Source organism: Mytilus californianus, unplaced genomic scaffold, assembly GCF_021869535.1.
Source record: "Mytilus californianus isolate M0D057914Y unplaced genomic scaffold, xbMytCali1.0.p SCAF_6, whole genome shotgun sequence".
Taxonomy (NCBI): Eukaryota; Metazoa; Mollusca; class Bivalvia; order Mytilida; family Mytilidae; genus Mytilus; species Mytilus californianus.
This window is the reverse complement of record NW_026262712.1, coordinates 21,275,177-21,290,149: the sequence shown is the minus strand read 5'-3', so window position 1 is coordinate 21,290,149 and position 14,973 is coordinate 21,275,177. Positions and strand designations below refer to the sequence as shown.

The window sequence follows — 14,973 nt, the reverse complement described above, 5'->3', positions numbered from 1 at the left end:
GAGTGTGTCTTTTTTTTCTACATGTCTTTTGATATTTATAAATGATCAAGTCACTTTGTCCTTTTAAAATTAGTACTATGTTCCTCTTAAACTATACTTTTTTTCTGAATGATTTTTCTTATTCTAATCTTTTCTGGTTCAAAAGTGTCATTTAGATATTTTTTACAGAGTATATAATTAAACATTTGCTATACTCCATAGGATCCAAACTGGATAATTTACACTTTTTATCTATTATATTATTAATATAATACTTATTTTTATAATGCACTAGAATGATAACTTTAAACTCACTGATGATAAATGCTCAGTATATAAGATAACTTGTTTAACCAGTGGAACATATTTCACAGACAAGGAACTTATTTCCCCACGTGAGGAACAAATCTCACAAATTCAGAACTTATTTCACCAGGTAAGGAACAAATCTCTTAAACCTGGAACTTATTTCACTAGGTAAGGAACAAATTTCACCAATCCGGTACTTATTTCACCAGGTAAAGTCTGGAACTTATTTTATAGAGATGGAACAAATTATATAGAAATTACCTGTGAAAAAAGTTCTCCCAGAACATATTTCCTGTGATATAAGTTCCACTGGAACTTTTTTCACAAGAACAAATTTTGGCTCACACATGCAGCATGAAAAATAAATTAACAACCCATACGTCAGCATGAGTAGAGAGTAAAAAGGTCATACGTCAGCATGAAAAGATTAAAGCTCATACGTCAGCATAAGTAGAGAATAAAAGAGCTCAAACGTAAGCATGAGAAGATGTTAAAGAAACTCATACATCAGCATGAGTATAGAAAAGACCTCATACGTCAGCATGAGTAGAAAATCAGACATCATACGTCAGCATGATGAGGTATAAAGTGTTAATGCACTCAGAAGGACATCAATAAGTTTTAATACTTTAATAACTATTAGCACATGTTACACAATTCACCATTTACAGGAAGAGGATAACTCCAACAGGAAGTCAGTAATTGTTGAAACATAATACAGCGTTATCTTTCTTTATATAGTCCAATTAACTTTAGATCAACATTCCCTCTACTTTCTTTTGTTTTATACAATTACAAGATCTTCACAGGATTTAGACTACCCTCAGATCTTAGGGGATTATTCTGCTCCTTTTGAAAACATAAAAGATGCTAAATTAAAATTACAAGATCGTCACAGGGTTTAGACTACCCTCAGATCTAGGGGATTATTCTGCCCCATGTGACAAACATAAAATGATAAAATGTTATGAATTATTTCACTATTTTAAACAAAGTCCTTCAACATTTTTCCTGTTTGAATAACTTGCAAAAGTTCATAAGATGAAGCTCCAAACTTTGTCATGCAATTTGCTAATTGTTTATCTCCTGGACACCATTTTATATTATCTACTTCTTTTGATGCCAATGATTCAGCTATTGCTTCAACGTCAATTCTTAAACACTTGTCATCTACAAGTTTAGTCGAATAAACAGCTTCAACTACACTTTTATTGTCAATGTAAGCTTCAATTGGTATAGTCTGATGTTTTAATCCTAAAATGTCTTCAATTATTCAACGGTGATAAAAACTAGACTCTAACCCATCTTGTAAGCTTAAGGCTTCTGCTGCAATTGTCGATCTTACTATATGTTTGATTTTGTTTGCTTGCCAACTTATTGGACAGCTATTACTGCCATTATCAACTATCCAAATTACATGAGATTCTGTACTTCCAGTTCCATTACAAATATTTCCCAGAGAGGCATCTGTTAAAACAATAATTTTCCATTCTTTTATATCTTTATTAATTTTTGGAAATGAAATTATTGATTTAATTTCCTTAAGTCTATTACATGTTTTGATTGCTCTTATCAAATGTGCCACTGTCCCTTCTTTAAGTTTAGTACTCATGTCTATCATTTCAAAAGCCATATCAGGTCTTGAAACTTGAACAGTCCAACCCAAGTCAAACTGAACTGCTAACATTAGCAGTTTATTAGCTGTTATTTACCAGTTCTTCATATTTTAGCAGTCTTTCAGCTGTTCATAGCATTCCATCTAATAGCAGTTTGAGAAACTGCCTTATTTCACCATTTCTTAGCATTCCTCTTAGCATTCATCTTAGCAGTCTGGATCTACCTTCTAAACTGTTGTCAATTTGTCAATTGGACAACAGTTATGACAGCAGTTCAATAGCAGTTTGATAGCAGTTTTGGTTTTAATCTTTGTTATAAAAATGCTTGGATCTGGCTGTGTTTTCAGCTCGATAGTAAACCTTTATTTGAAGGTTATTTGATCATTTTCAAATGTGCATTTTGGCTCCAAGCTGTGTGTAAAAACTGTAAATACTTGCTAGTGAAAAGCTGTATTTTTGTCAATTATGAAGTTTAATTTGGGCTAAATGGAATAATTTCTCACACCTGCAGTACAGTAAGTTGAAGTTACAGATAATGCATGTGTATTTTCTGACATAACTTTGTAGGGAAAAACAGAAATAATACAGAAAGCCCCCAAAAAGGGGGATAGTTGTTTATTCAAATAGAATATCTGATGATGATAGGATTGTAATAAAATACTAACATATACTAACAGTGCAAGATGTTATTTGAAAATAAAAATATGAATATTTTAATATAATTTTGTAAAAAAACCAAAAATAAATCATATTCAAGAGTTGAAAAAGGGGAAGGGAATATTAGGGAAACCTAGGTCACATATAGCTGATTGTTTAATATTGACCAAACAATCCATTTAATGAAGTTAATAAATGTTACTTAAATTTTTTTCAGAAAGTGGAAACATAATATTTTACATGTATTAAGAATTATTTTGTTTAATTCCAAAAGAGAAAGAGGAGATAACTGTTTTCTTTTGGTCCACACAAAATATATATAGTAGAAGAGAAATTAGTAGTACATTTGGTAATTAAATAATAATACAAAATAAAATAACTTTTAATCTAAAAATCACTTAGTCAAGGTAATAAATAGTCTTTTAAGTAACCACTCTTATTGAATAAGTTGCTTTTTATAAGCACTGATATTTAAAGTGCATTATAATTCTTAACTGTTCCTATTATTCTGCCACTGACATAATTAATAAGGGGTATAAGGCCAGGTACAGTACTCACAAAGCATGTTTACACCCCTTAACAAGTCTGTTATTGGATTAAAATAGAGTCATTTGATTGCAGTTACTGCTCAAATTACAAATATAAGTTGGTACAACTTTTTGAAATTTCAACAAGACTTGCAGTAAAATATTAGAATTTTATTTTTGCATTCATATCTTGTACACTGTATATTCATGTGTACCTTTGTATTCCAACTTTTGACAGATCTGATAGCATTCCATAGCAGTTATTAGCAGTTTAGAAAGCCATATTAGGATGTACAACTTAGCAGTTTCTATGAATATTCATTATTGATAGCTGTTATTATAGCAGTTCTCATGAATATTCAGAGAAGATAGCAGTTTTTGAGTATCTCATTTAAATTTTTCGTCAAAAATAACTGCTAAATAACTGTGAAGGCTAAATAAACTGCTATGGAATGCTATTGGAATGCCTATATACAAATTAACTATTGCCTTGAATTTGGCAACTGTGAATGTTAATGAACTGCTAAAGAACAGCTGTTGAGTAAGAACTGTGAATGCTAATAAACTGCTAAAGAACTGCTGTCCACTTTGACTTGGGAATTTATTTAGCCAATTAACTTCCTGTACAAGGTTTGCTCACTTGTATTAAGGACATCTTGTTTCATAGCAGCTCTTGATTGTTCTATAGTTGTGTTATCTATTTTCTCCATATATGCAGAATGATCCAGAATTATGCCTTTTTTGTTCTGATGAATTTGAAATCCTACATATGAAAAATTTTTCTCTTCAATTTTTCCAGCAACAAATCTTGTCCACAGTTTTCTCATAACTTCCTCAAATTTTCATCCCCAAATGAAGATTAAGTCATCAACATGACAACAAATTATTCCACTTAAACGTTGGTCAGTATGTTTGACAAACACTGCAGGGTCCAGACTACATTGTTTACATCCCAAACTTAAAAGCTCTTCCCTTACACTTAAATAGAATTGTCTAGCTCCATCTTTAAGCTAGTCCATACAAGCAGTGCTTTAATCTCCATATGTTTTTCCTTTCTTAGAATTGCTTTCTGTTGGGGGCTTCAGAAAAACATCTCTATCTAATAACTTCCCTTGAAGAAAAGCTGACTTTATATCCGTTGTTTTAACGATCCAATTCATGCTAGCAGTAACTGAAAGGAATATTTTAATCATTCCTTTTCCTACTGTTGGACTGTCTCTTTGCATGGAAAATTCTTCTTCAAAACCTATATAGCTCGCACAACAAGTCGTGCTTTTGTTTGATTATCTTTGGTTGTAATGACCCATCTTGTAGAAAGAGCATTCTGACCTATGTCATCACATTCTTCGTAAGTGTCAAAATTATGGAGTTTTGAAAGTTCTGTTTGTTTAGCAATTTCCTCATCATTCAATAATGAACTCTTTGTCATATTTACACCAATTTCATTCTCATCACTGTCACCTGTGACCTTTTCCCACTCAAATTTATTTAAATCTACACTTTTCTTATCTTCATCAACATCATCTTGAACATTATACCAATGTTTATTTTTCCCTGTTGTTTTTCCTGCTTTACTTAGTACAGTAGCTTTAGTCCATGTGTTTGAATTAGGCAGTTTGTACTGAATTTTGTCATTTTCTTTTAGATTAGGGATTATTTTTGCCTGAATATTCTCCATCTGAGGAATTGTTTCTTTTGATGTTGATAATAACTCAGAAAAACAATCCTTCTTTTCTTTACGTGAAACTTCATTATTTTTATTGGTATATCTAGTTTTATGAATGCCTGTTTCATTTGTATCAGGTGTTTCAATATTGTCATTCTGTTCTCGAAAATTAATATCTTTAGTTTTAGTTAATCTGTTTGGTGAAACCCTCACAAATACTCCTCCATGTCGAACAAAAATTACTTTTCCCGGTCCTAGCCAGCGATCTTTTCCCTCTCACTTATAAAAAACGCTGTCACCGTGATCAAATATCTGCTCTGATGCTCTTATTTTGCCACATAGTGCTCGTTTAATGCGTTCATCTGATTCTGATTGAATGTAAGCTTTTCGAGAATCATGTAAAATATTCAAATGTTTTGCAAATTCTTCACTTGAAGTTCTTTCTTCTAAAGCAGGCAAAGTGTCTTTCAAAATGTTCGGAAGGTTAGGATTGAGTCCAAAAACAAGTTGATGACTACTGAAACCATTCCACATCTGTAAAACATTTCTTGCCATATTTGCCCAACAAAGTAGGCTCTGATCATTCACCTGTCTATAATATGCTTCTAGCTTCATAAGCATAGTATCAGTAATTGCATGGACTCTCTCACATAGTCTATTTTGGAAAGGACTTTCACCAGCTGTGGTATAAACTTTAACATTCAGTATTGATGCAACCTCTCTCATTTCATCTGAGCTGAATTCACCGCCATTAACTGTTAATATAGTTCCCATAACACCAAATATTCCGATCCAATTAGTCATCATTTTCTCAATAACACTTGTTGTCTTCTTCCTATCAATAAAAACAGATACAGTGTACCGTGACCACATGTCGATCATGTGCAAAATCCACCGTCTATTCCACTCTTTTAGGTCCATTGCCACTTTTTCATTGAATTGAGATGCCTAAGGTAGGGACACTACTGGTCTTGGTGGCGTTTTTGCATATCGCTTACAAATTTCACATTGTTCCTCTATATTAGACATTTCTTGTTCATATTCCTCTTTCCATACTCCAGCATCTTTCAAAAGTGCAATTAAACGCTTCATTGGTGGGTGTGCAAAATTGTCTGTGCAACTTCAGTAAGGTTGCATATCTCTTTTTCTAGTCTAACTCTTCAAGTCTCACAGCACATACATCTGCGACTGGAATTTCTTCAGTTTTATCTATTGGAATGCAGTAGTGGCCTGATGAAGTTAAATTCAATGATATATGTTGACCAAATATCTCTGCAGTATCATTTTCCAGGTCCATTTTCACACCTGCCTTTTTCATAGCTGTTCGAGACAATAAAAGTGGTATGTCAGAATCTACAACATCAGTTCTTATTGTGACATCTTTACCTGCGATAACTGCTGGCACAATATATTCTCCAATTGATTTTAATCGTGTTCCACCTCCAAATTTAAATACCTTGTTGCCATCCTCCTTAAAAATCTTCGCTTTATCTGTTCCACTTAAGGAGTCAACATAACTCCTCATTTATAATTGTCCACAAACCGTGCTACTACATGCACTATCAAGAACAGCACAGTTTCGTGCATCCATTCCAAGACAAGTGATATCCTCACGCACATTTCCTGTAAACATGACTACTTCTTCTTCCTCTGTTATATTTACTTTTTCCTGCATATTCTCCCAGCTATGTGGACAGTTTGCCATCATATGTCGGAAAGATCCACAAGAACTACATGTCAATAATGTGCCGTCTGTACCTTTTGGATTTATACTCTTTTTTACTGTATAGCTGCCTCCCTTTGTCCAATTTGTTTGTCCACCCCGTTGACTTTTATTAAATCCTCTATAAAAATTGCCTCTACCTCTTGAAAAATCTCCCTTGCCATTATAGTGAAATGATTTTTGTCTATTTCTAGAATACCCTGCAGCCATGAGGGCTTCTTCATTCTCAGCCAAAAAAGCAGGTTCAAGTTTAATGCTACCTATTGAGGCAGAAATTTTGTCTGAATCACACATTTCACCCTTAAATTTTTTTTAGAGATCTCTTTGCTTGGTCATACAATGTTGGTTTGTTTTCATAATTCATGCCTGTAAGGACTAACATTTTTTCTTCTTTTGTAATTTTGGCTCTTCTCAGTAATTTAAATGCCAATATTTCAGAGGGCAACTTCATGTTTTTCTTTTCGATTTTTCAATATTTAGCATCAAATGTTTCTACATAATCTTGAAATGATTGATTAGGACCCTTTTGTAAATCTTCAAAATCTTTGAATTTTGCAAGACTGTCAGCTAAATCATCTTTTGCAAGATGTTTGTCCATAAAAGTAATAAGTGTGGTCAAATCAGTGTCTTTCTTTAAATCATCTAAACTTATCTGATCAAACACTTTTTCTCTTATTTTTGAATCATCATCTTCAGGTAGGGATATAAGGCAATTACAATACCCTGTTTTTTCTTATCTAAATCAGTTATTTCTTTCCAGGCCAAAAGTTCATGCTTGTAAAGTTCATATGATTTCAGTTTTGCATTGTAATTGGGGGGGTTTATTTTTGTTGACATTTTGTCCACCTTTGAATTTTCTCTCCACTTTAAACTCTATTATTATACACTCTGATGTCTTTTCTTTTCAACCACGCTCTGCTACCATTTGTTAATGCACTCAGAAGGACATCAATAAGTTTTAATACTTTAATAACTATTAGCACATGTTACACAATTCACCATTTACAGGAAGAGGATAACTCCAACAGGAAGTCAGTAATTGTTGGAACATAATACAGAGTTATCTTTCTTTATATAGTCCAATTAACATTAGATCAACATAAAGAAACTCATACGTCAGCATGAGAAGGAAACAAAAGAGCTCATAGGTAAGCATGAGAAAATATAAAAGAAACCCAAACGTCAGCATGAGTAGTTTAAAAGAAACTAATATGTCAGTATGAGTAGAAAATAAGATATTTCATACGTCAGCATGAGGAGGTTAAAGGAAACTCATACGTTAGCATGAGTAGAGAATAAAACAAACTCATACATCAGCATGAGTAGTATAAAATATCAAATTATATTTACAAAAACATGAATTCAAAGAACTAAAGTCATAAAATTACAGCTATAAGTACATGTATATACAACAATTAATAATGACTACTATATAATCCCCAGAGGCACTGGCAACAAAAGGAGAGAGTTGGGGATGGTGGCGGAAATTTAAAATATGAAAATCCAATCAAAATGTACTGAAAATATCTGACGACAAAAGGGCACTGCTATTGATCTGAAAGCAGTAAACTGATGACGTATATCCCAAACTAAGTTGAAAATGAGGCTAACATGATCTAGAGGTACAAAATGGGGAAACCTTATCTTTTGACTAAAACTGAGATAATCCTTTATATAAACATCAATTATCCAAATAATTGTTAATCTCTACATATAGTTTTCATGAACTAGAGGCTCTAAAGAGCCTGTGTCGCTCATCTTGGTCTATGTGCATATTAAACAAAGGACACAGATGGATTCATGACAAAATTGTGTTTTGGTGATGGTGATGTGTTTGTAGATCTTACTTTACTGATCATTCTTGCTGCTTACAATTATCTCTATCTATAATGAACTTGGCCCAGTAGTTACAGTGGAAAATATTTTGTAAAAATTTACAAATATTTACAAAATTTATGAAAATTGTAAAAAATTGACTATAAAGGGCAATAACTCCTTAAGGGGTCAATTGACAATTTTGGTCATGTTGACTTATTTGTAGATCTTACTTTGCTGTACATTATTGCTGTTTACAGTTTATCTCTATCTATAATAATATTCAAGATAATACCCAAAAACGGCAAAATTTCCTTAAAATTACCAATTCAGGGGCAGCAACCCAACAACGGGTAGTCCAATTCATCTGAAAATTTCAGGGCAGATAGATCTTGACCTGATAAACAAATTTACTCCGTCAGATTTGCTCTAAATGCTTTGGTTTCAGAGATATAAGCCAAAATCTACATTTTACCCCTATGTTCTATTTTTAGCTATGGTGGCCATCTTGGTTGGTTGGCCGGGTCACCGGACACATGTTTTAAACTAGATACCCTAATAATGATTGTGGCCAAGTTTGGTCAAATTTGGCCCAGTAGTTTCAGAGAAGATTATTGTAAAAGTTTACGGACAACGGACGCAGGACGCCGGACGATGGACGCCAAGTGATGAGAAAAGCTCACTTGGCCCTTTGGGCCAGGTGAGCTAAAAAAGGCAAAAATGGAAAAAAAATCGTAAAATTTGTCATTTATGGGAAATTACTAGTATAAGAATTTGTCCAACAGTTTTGACGTATATATGGACAATTGGTAGAGCTCATTATTTAGAACATATTTTTTCCTTTAAGATTTTCTCTATTTATAACGTTTAAAAAAATAATAGACAAAACTTGCCTTTTATCCGTATGTTCTACTTTTAGCAATTTCAGCCATGTTGGTTGGTAGGCAGGGTCATCTGACACATTTTTTAACTAGATACCTTAATAATGATTTTGGCCAAGTTTTTTAAAATTTGTTTCAGTAGTTTCATAGAAGATTTTTGAAAAAGATTTCAAAATTTGCAAAAAAATGTCAAAAAATGAATATGAAGGGCATTAACTCTTAAAAAAGGGGCCAATTGACCATTTTGGTCATGTTGAATAATTTGTAGATCTTACTTTGCTGAACAATTTTGCTGTTTTTAACAGTTTATCTCTATCTAATATAATATTGAAGATAATAACCAAAAACTGTAAAATTTCCATAAAATTACATACCAATTATGAGGCAGAAACCTTTCAACAGGTTGTCTGATGCGTCTGAAAATGTCAGGGCAGATAGATCTTGACCTGATGAACATGTTCATCCCTGGTCAGATTTGCTTTGAATGATTTAGTTTCAAAGATAAAAGCCAATAAAATGCTTCGCTGAGCGCAGCCTGATACGACCGCAGAGGTTGAACCCTGAACAGTTGGGGCAAATTTGGACACAATATTCAAGCTTGATACTGTCTGAATTTGGATTGTGATCAAATTTTTGACATAATATAGGTTTTTGAAACAAAACAAATGTCAAGATCTTACAAATCTATTGTGCAATACTGTGCAATTAAATATTTCTTCTTTAAACTTTTCAAAAAATTGAAATTTGAAAAATTTTGAAAAAAAAAATTGAACCCCTTAAAAAAATTATACCCCCCAAACTTTTTGAATCCCCCTTGGAGCAATTACCCCCACACTCGATCCTAGCCTTTCCTTTGTAGAATGGAACCTAGTAGTACAATTTCAGAGAGATCAATACAACTAAACACAAATTATTGTCTGGAAACTAGAAAAATGCTTGTTTTGGCCCTTTTTTGGCCTCAAATTCCTGCATGAAAGGGGCAATAACCCCCAAACTCAATCCCAGCCTTCCTTTTGTGATATGGAACCTTGTGGTACAATGTTAGAGACAAGTTATTGTCCAGAAACTACAAAAATGTTTGTTTTTGGCCCCTTTTTGGCCCTAAATTCCTAAACTGTTGGCACCATAACCCCCAAAATGAATCCAAACCTTCTACTTATGGTATTTAACATTGTGGTACAATTTCAGAGCAATTAAAATTCTTATACACAAGTTATTATCCTGGAGTAGAAAAATGCTTGTTTTGGGCCCCTTTTGGGCCCCTAATTCCTAAACGGTTAGGACCATCATCCCTAAAATCAATCCCAACCTTCCTGTTGTGATATTGAACCTTCTTATTAAATTTCAAAGAGATCCATTCACTTAAACTAAAGTTATTGTCCAGAAACCAAATGTGACATTTTTAAACTAAATACCCTAAGAATAATTTAGGCCAAGTTTGGTTAAATTTGGCCCAGTAGATTCAGAGGAGAAGATTCTTGTAAAAACTTACAAAAATTTACGAAAAGGTGTGAAAAGTTGACTTTAAAGGGCAATAACTCTTTATTGGGTCAATTGACCATTTTTGTCATGTTGACTTAATTATTGATCAACTCTGCTGAACAATTTTGCTGTTTACAGTTTATCTCTATCTATTATAATATTCAAGATAATAACCAAAAACTGCAAAATTTCCTTAAAATTACCAATTTAGGGGCAGCAACCCAATAGCGGGTTGTCTGATGTATCTGAGAGATTTTGTTCTGTTGAACATTTTTAAAGTCATATGAATCGAGTGACTGGTGAAAAATAATGTTTATCCAATTCTTGAACCAATGCATGTATATATCATAAACTTAGTCTTCTGTGCACGATGTAATCATTTTTTACACAAAGATATCGCATAATCGTCAATTTTTTTACTCTCTGTCTGTTAAGATTTAACAAATATGGCAGCTCATTAATTGCCGTGTTTTGAAGCCGTAGTTTACCGATTGTCACCTTATAGTAAACAATCAACAAAGAAGCATGGATATTGAGCACGTGTATAACATGTACAATCAGATAATAGTTTATTTTAATGACAGATCCATGTGTATTGTGATCACCAGATTTTTACGAGGAGGGTCACGCTAAGGTCACTTGCATACAGAAAATATGTCGGTGAATTGCTTCCTGCAAGCAAGCAATTAAAATAAAGTAAACTTCTTCTAAATGTGGACAAATTAAAGAATTTTCTTCAGAAAAGAGTATACGTACATAAGTTTTACAATGAAAACTATTCATTTAGTTATAAAAAACATATGCATACTTTTTTTTTTAATTTGAGGTTTCATATGACTTTAACACATGTCCAATTTGCCCTCATTGCTTTAGTTTCAGACCCTTTTGGGACAGGCGAGCTAAAAAGTGACAGTCAATCATGTCTAGCTTGTGCTGAAAAATTCAACATCCCATGAATTGCATATTTTGAAGTGAAAAAACAGGTACTTTTACTTAATTCTTATCTGAGAAATTTACAAAATATGACTTTCTATTTCAATTTCATACATTTTTAGCAAAAAATTCAGCATGGGTTCAACAGTGAGATATTTACTTGATGATCTTTTTTACCTCTGTCAGATTTGCTCTAAATGCTTTAGTTCAGAGATAAAAAGCCAAAAATTGCATTTTACCCCTATGTTCTATTATTAGCCATGTCTGCCATGTTGGTTGGAAAGCAGGGTCATCTGCAAGGGTCAGGAAACGGTGATATATGCCATTCATGACCGAATCTGAAATCTATTTGTTCTACATGACAGATTGGGATTTGGGACAAATTTTATTTTTTTACAGAAATAATTTTGGTCATTTCATTGAGATTAGGTTTCTTAATCTCTTCTTTAACTTGTTTTTGATTTTGTTATCCCTAAATTTCCTGTAATAAAACTGCCTCTCCAGTATAGTGTTATAATCCTGAGGGCCCTCCTAATAACTATATTAATGCCTCAGGGAAACATTAAAAATAATGAAGACATGCAGTTGTTATGGAATTTTAATTTCTTTATAATATTACTTCTAAGCTTGTGATCAATAGTCAGGTGTGAATTAAAACCACAGGTAAACTTTAAAAGAGCTTAGCAATCATTAGCCAATGTTTCCCTATCATTTTACAGTCGATTTCATTCAGTGTGAAGCCAAAGGAAATATCTTTGGTTAGCTTGCTTGTTAACCGAACCGTGAAGTCATTGTTAGGTCAGGTAAACTACCCTCCTTTAAGAGTAGACTAGTCCAGAAGATAACCAATCTATCTGTCTAGGCTACTTCGAAAGCAGGGTAGTATACCTGACCTAATAATGACTTCACGGTTTAGCTAACAAGCAAGCTAACCAAAGATATTACCTTTCCCTACAAACTCAATGAAATCAACTGTAATGACCCAATAGAAATGAAGAAATGTATATTTTCAGTACTCCATGAGACTCTTTTACATCACATACAATAAACCAGTGGAAAATAAGATTAAAATTTATAAAGCACACAATCTTTAAATGAGAGCTTAATCTCAGATCACACCTGCAATGAGTGGGTAATATTAACTTACAATACATTAGCTTTGCATGTGAGCACCCTATCAATTCAAATCTCAGACCAATATAATTATTCCATGTTGCAGGGTGTATTCTTATGTACATCCCATACACGGGAGGATCCAAGGTCACATTCACAATACTGTTCTGATCATAGGCGCCTTCAAAAATCTGTAAAATAAATTCAACAACTTTACTAAAAATGCTTTTGTTCTTCTTCTATTTCTCTTTTTAACATTATTTACAGAAATCTCACGCAACATAATATTAACGGTATCGTATTGAAAATCTCATTTCTAAGTAAAAATTATGCTTTCTGACAAAATGAAAGAAAGCTCAAATATCCTTTACTGATATGTAAATGTAAAGAAAGAAATCCAGATATATATTGATGAAACATTGAAACTAGAGGCTCTCAAAAGTCTGTGTCGCTTACTTTTTCTAGAATTGCTGTGGTTTTGGAAATCATGTAAAATAAGGTCAAAATCATAATAAATAGTATAAGATACCCCAATAATGATTGAGATCAAGTTTGGTCTAATTTGGCCCAGTATTTAAATTAAAAGCAGGTCATCCCAGTGAAGTCATAGACCCCGTTTACACTAACATCTTTTTTAATCGATCTTATTTGACATTATCTTTAATCATAACAATCTCTATCGGTCTAATCTGAAACAAGCGTTCACACTACAAATAAAAACGCAATCGATCTAACCTTTTTATCCGTAAAACTGTAAACATTGTGTATAAAAAGAACTGATTTATCAAATTAATGTGTTGATACACTGATACACACACTTAAAAAAAAATTGGCTAAAGTTATTGTTTCTCTTGAATCACAAGTTAAAATTTTGATACTAGTGTTATTGCAGTTTTCTTTAATTTGAAAAAAAAAACTGTAGCAACAAAGTTACAACATGACGAACCACTGCGGTTCCTGAAAAGTAAAAAAATCAACATAAGAAAAGAGGACACAGATTTCGCAAATCTATGCTACAGCAAAGACAATATGTTTTCTGTTTCTTTTACATGTCTGTTAACAGAGAAATCTGGGTTAAACAACGAACCTCTGAGATAGTTTTGTCGCTATACATGCGCATATGTTATTTTCAATTCAATCGTACTAGTTTAAACCGATCTCTGCGTCACATTTAAAGTAAAATCGGTTTACTTTAAAAATAGATTGATTCAAACTAGACTACCTCTTTTGGTGTTTTAGTTTAGACCAACTGAAGATCGATTCAAAAGGTTCACATTGGCCCTTAAATCGACCTAAAGTGAACCAGTATAGTTTAAATCGATAAAAATGTCCTAGTATAAACGGGGTCTTACAATAGTTACTGAAGACCCTTATCATTATTAAAATTCGTGTTCAAGTTGTGACCATTTGAAATTGTTTTTTAACAATTTTCCAATAGACTTCTATAGAGTAAACCCCTATGTTTTATTTTTAGCCATTGTGGCCATGTTGGTTGGATGGCAGGGTCATCAAATACATTTTTCAATCAAGATACCCTACTGAAAATTATGGCTAAGTTTAGTTTTATTTGGCCCAGTTGATTAAGTGGAGAAGAATTTTGTAAAAGATTACAAAAATTTACAAAATTTTTTTTGTTAAAAATTAACTATATAGGACAATAAGTCCTTAATAATAAGGAGTCAATTGACCTTTTTGGCCATATTGACTTATTCATAGATCTTACTTTGATGAACATTTAATGCTATAAATATACAGTTTATCTCTATCTATAATAAAATTCAAGATAAAAACCAAAAACTGCATAATTTCCTTAAAATTACCAATTCAGGGACAGCAACCCAACAAACTGGTTGTCTGATCAGTCTGAAAATTGCAGATAGACCTAAACCTGATAATCATTTTAACCAATGCCAAATTTACTCTAAATGCTTTAGTTTCAGCCAAAAACTGCATTTACCCTCTTTGTTCTAATTTTATCCATGGTCAATCTAATTAAAATTAAATCTCCGCACGGAGATTTAATTCTCCCACGCAGTGACCAAGCATAAAAAAATGAGCAAGTGCAGAGATTTAATTTTAATTAGATTGATCCATGGTGGCCATGTTGGTAAGCAGGTGGAGTCCTCGAACACATTTTTAAAACTAGATACCCAACAATGATTGTGGCCAAGTTTAGTTTAATTCGGCCCAGTTGTTTCAGAGGAGAAGATTTTCGAAAAAGTTAAAGGACAACGACAAGAATGCCGCCACCGCCGACAACCGACACTAAGTA

The 14,973-nt window shown here is 32.8% G+C and overlaps 1 protein-coding gene across 1 annotated transcript in view; it reads right to left on the bottom strand.

Annotated features, from left to right (window-relative positions):
• The window catches only part of LOC127705275 (uncharacterized), a 431,608-nt gene that overhangs the window by 188,406 nt on the left and 228,229 nt on the right, over positions 1 to 14,973 (bottom strand). The window contains exon 41 of the mRNA XM_052209598.1: positions 12,736 to 12,892. Coding sequence (XP_052065558.1) covers positions 12,736 to 12,892 — 157 coding nt within the window. The remainder of the gene's footprint in view (positions 1 to 12,735; positions 12,893 to 14,973) is intronic.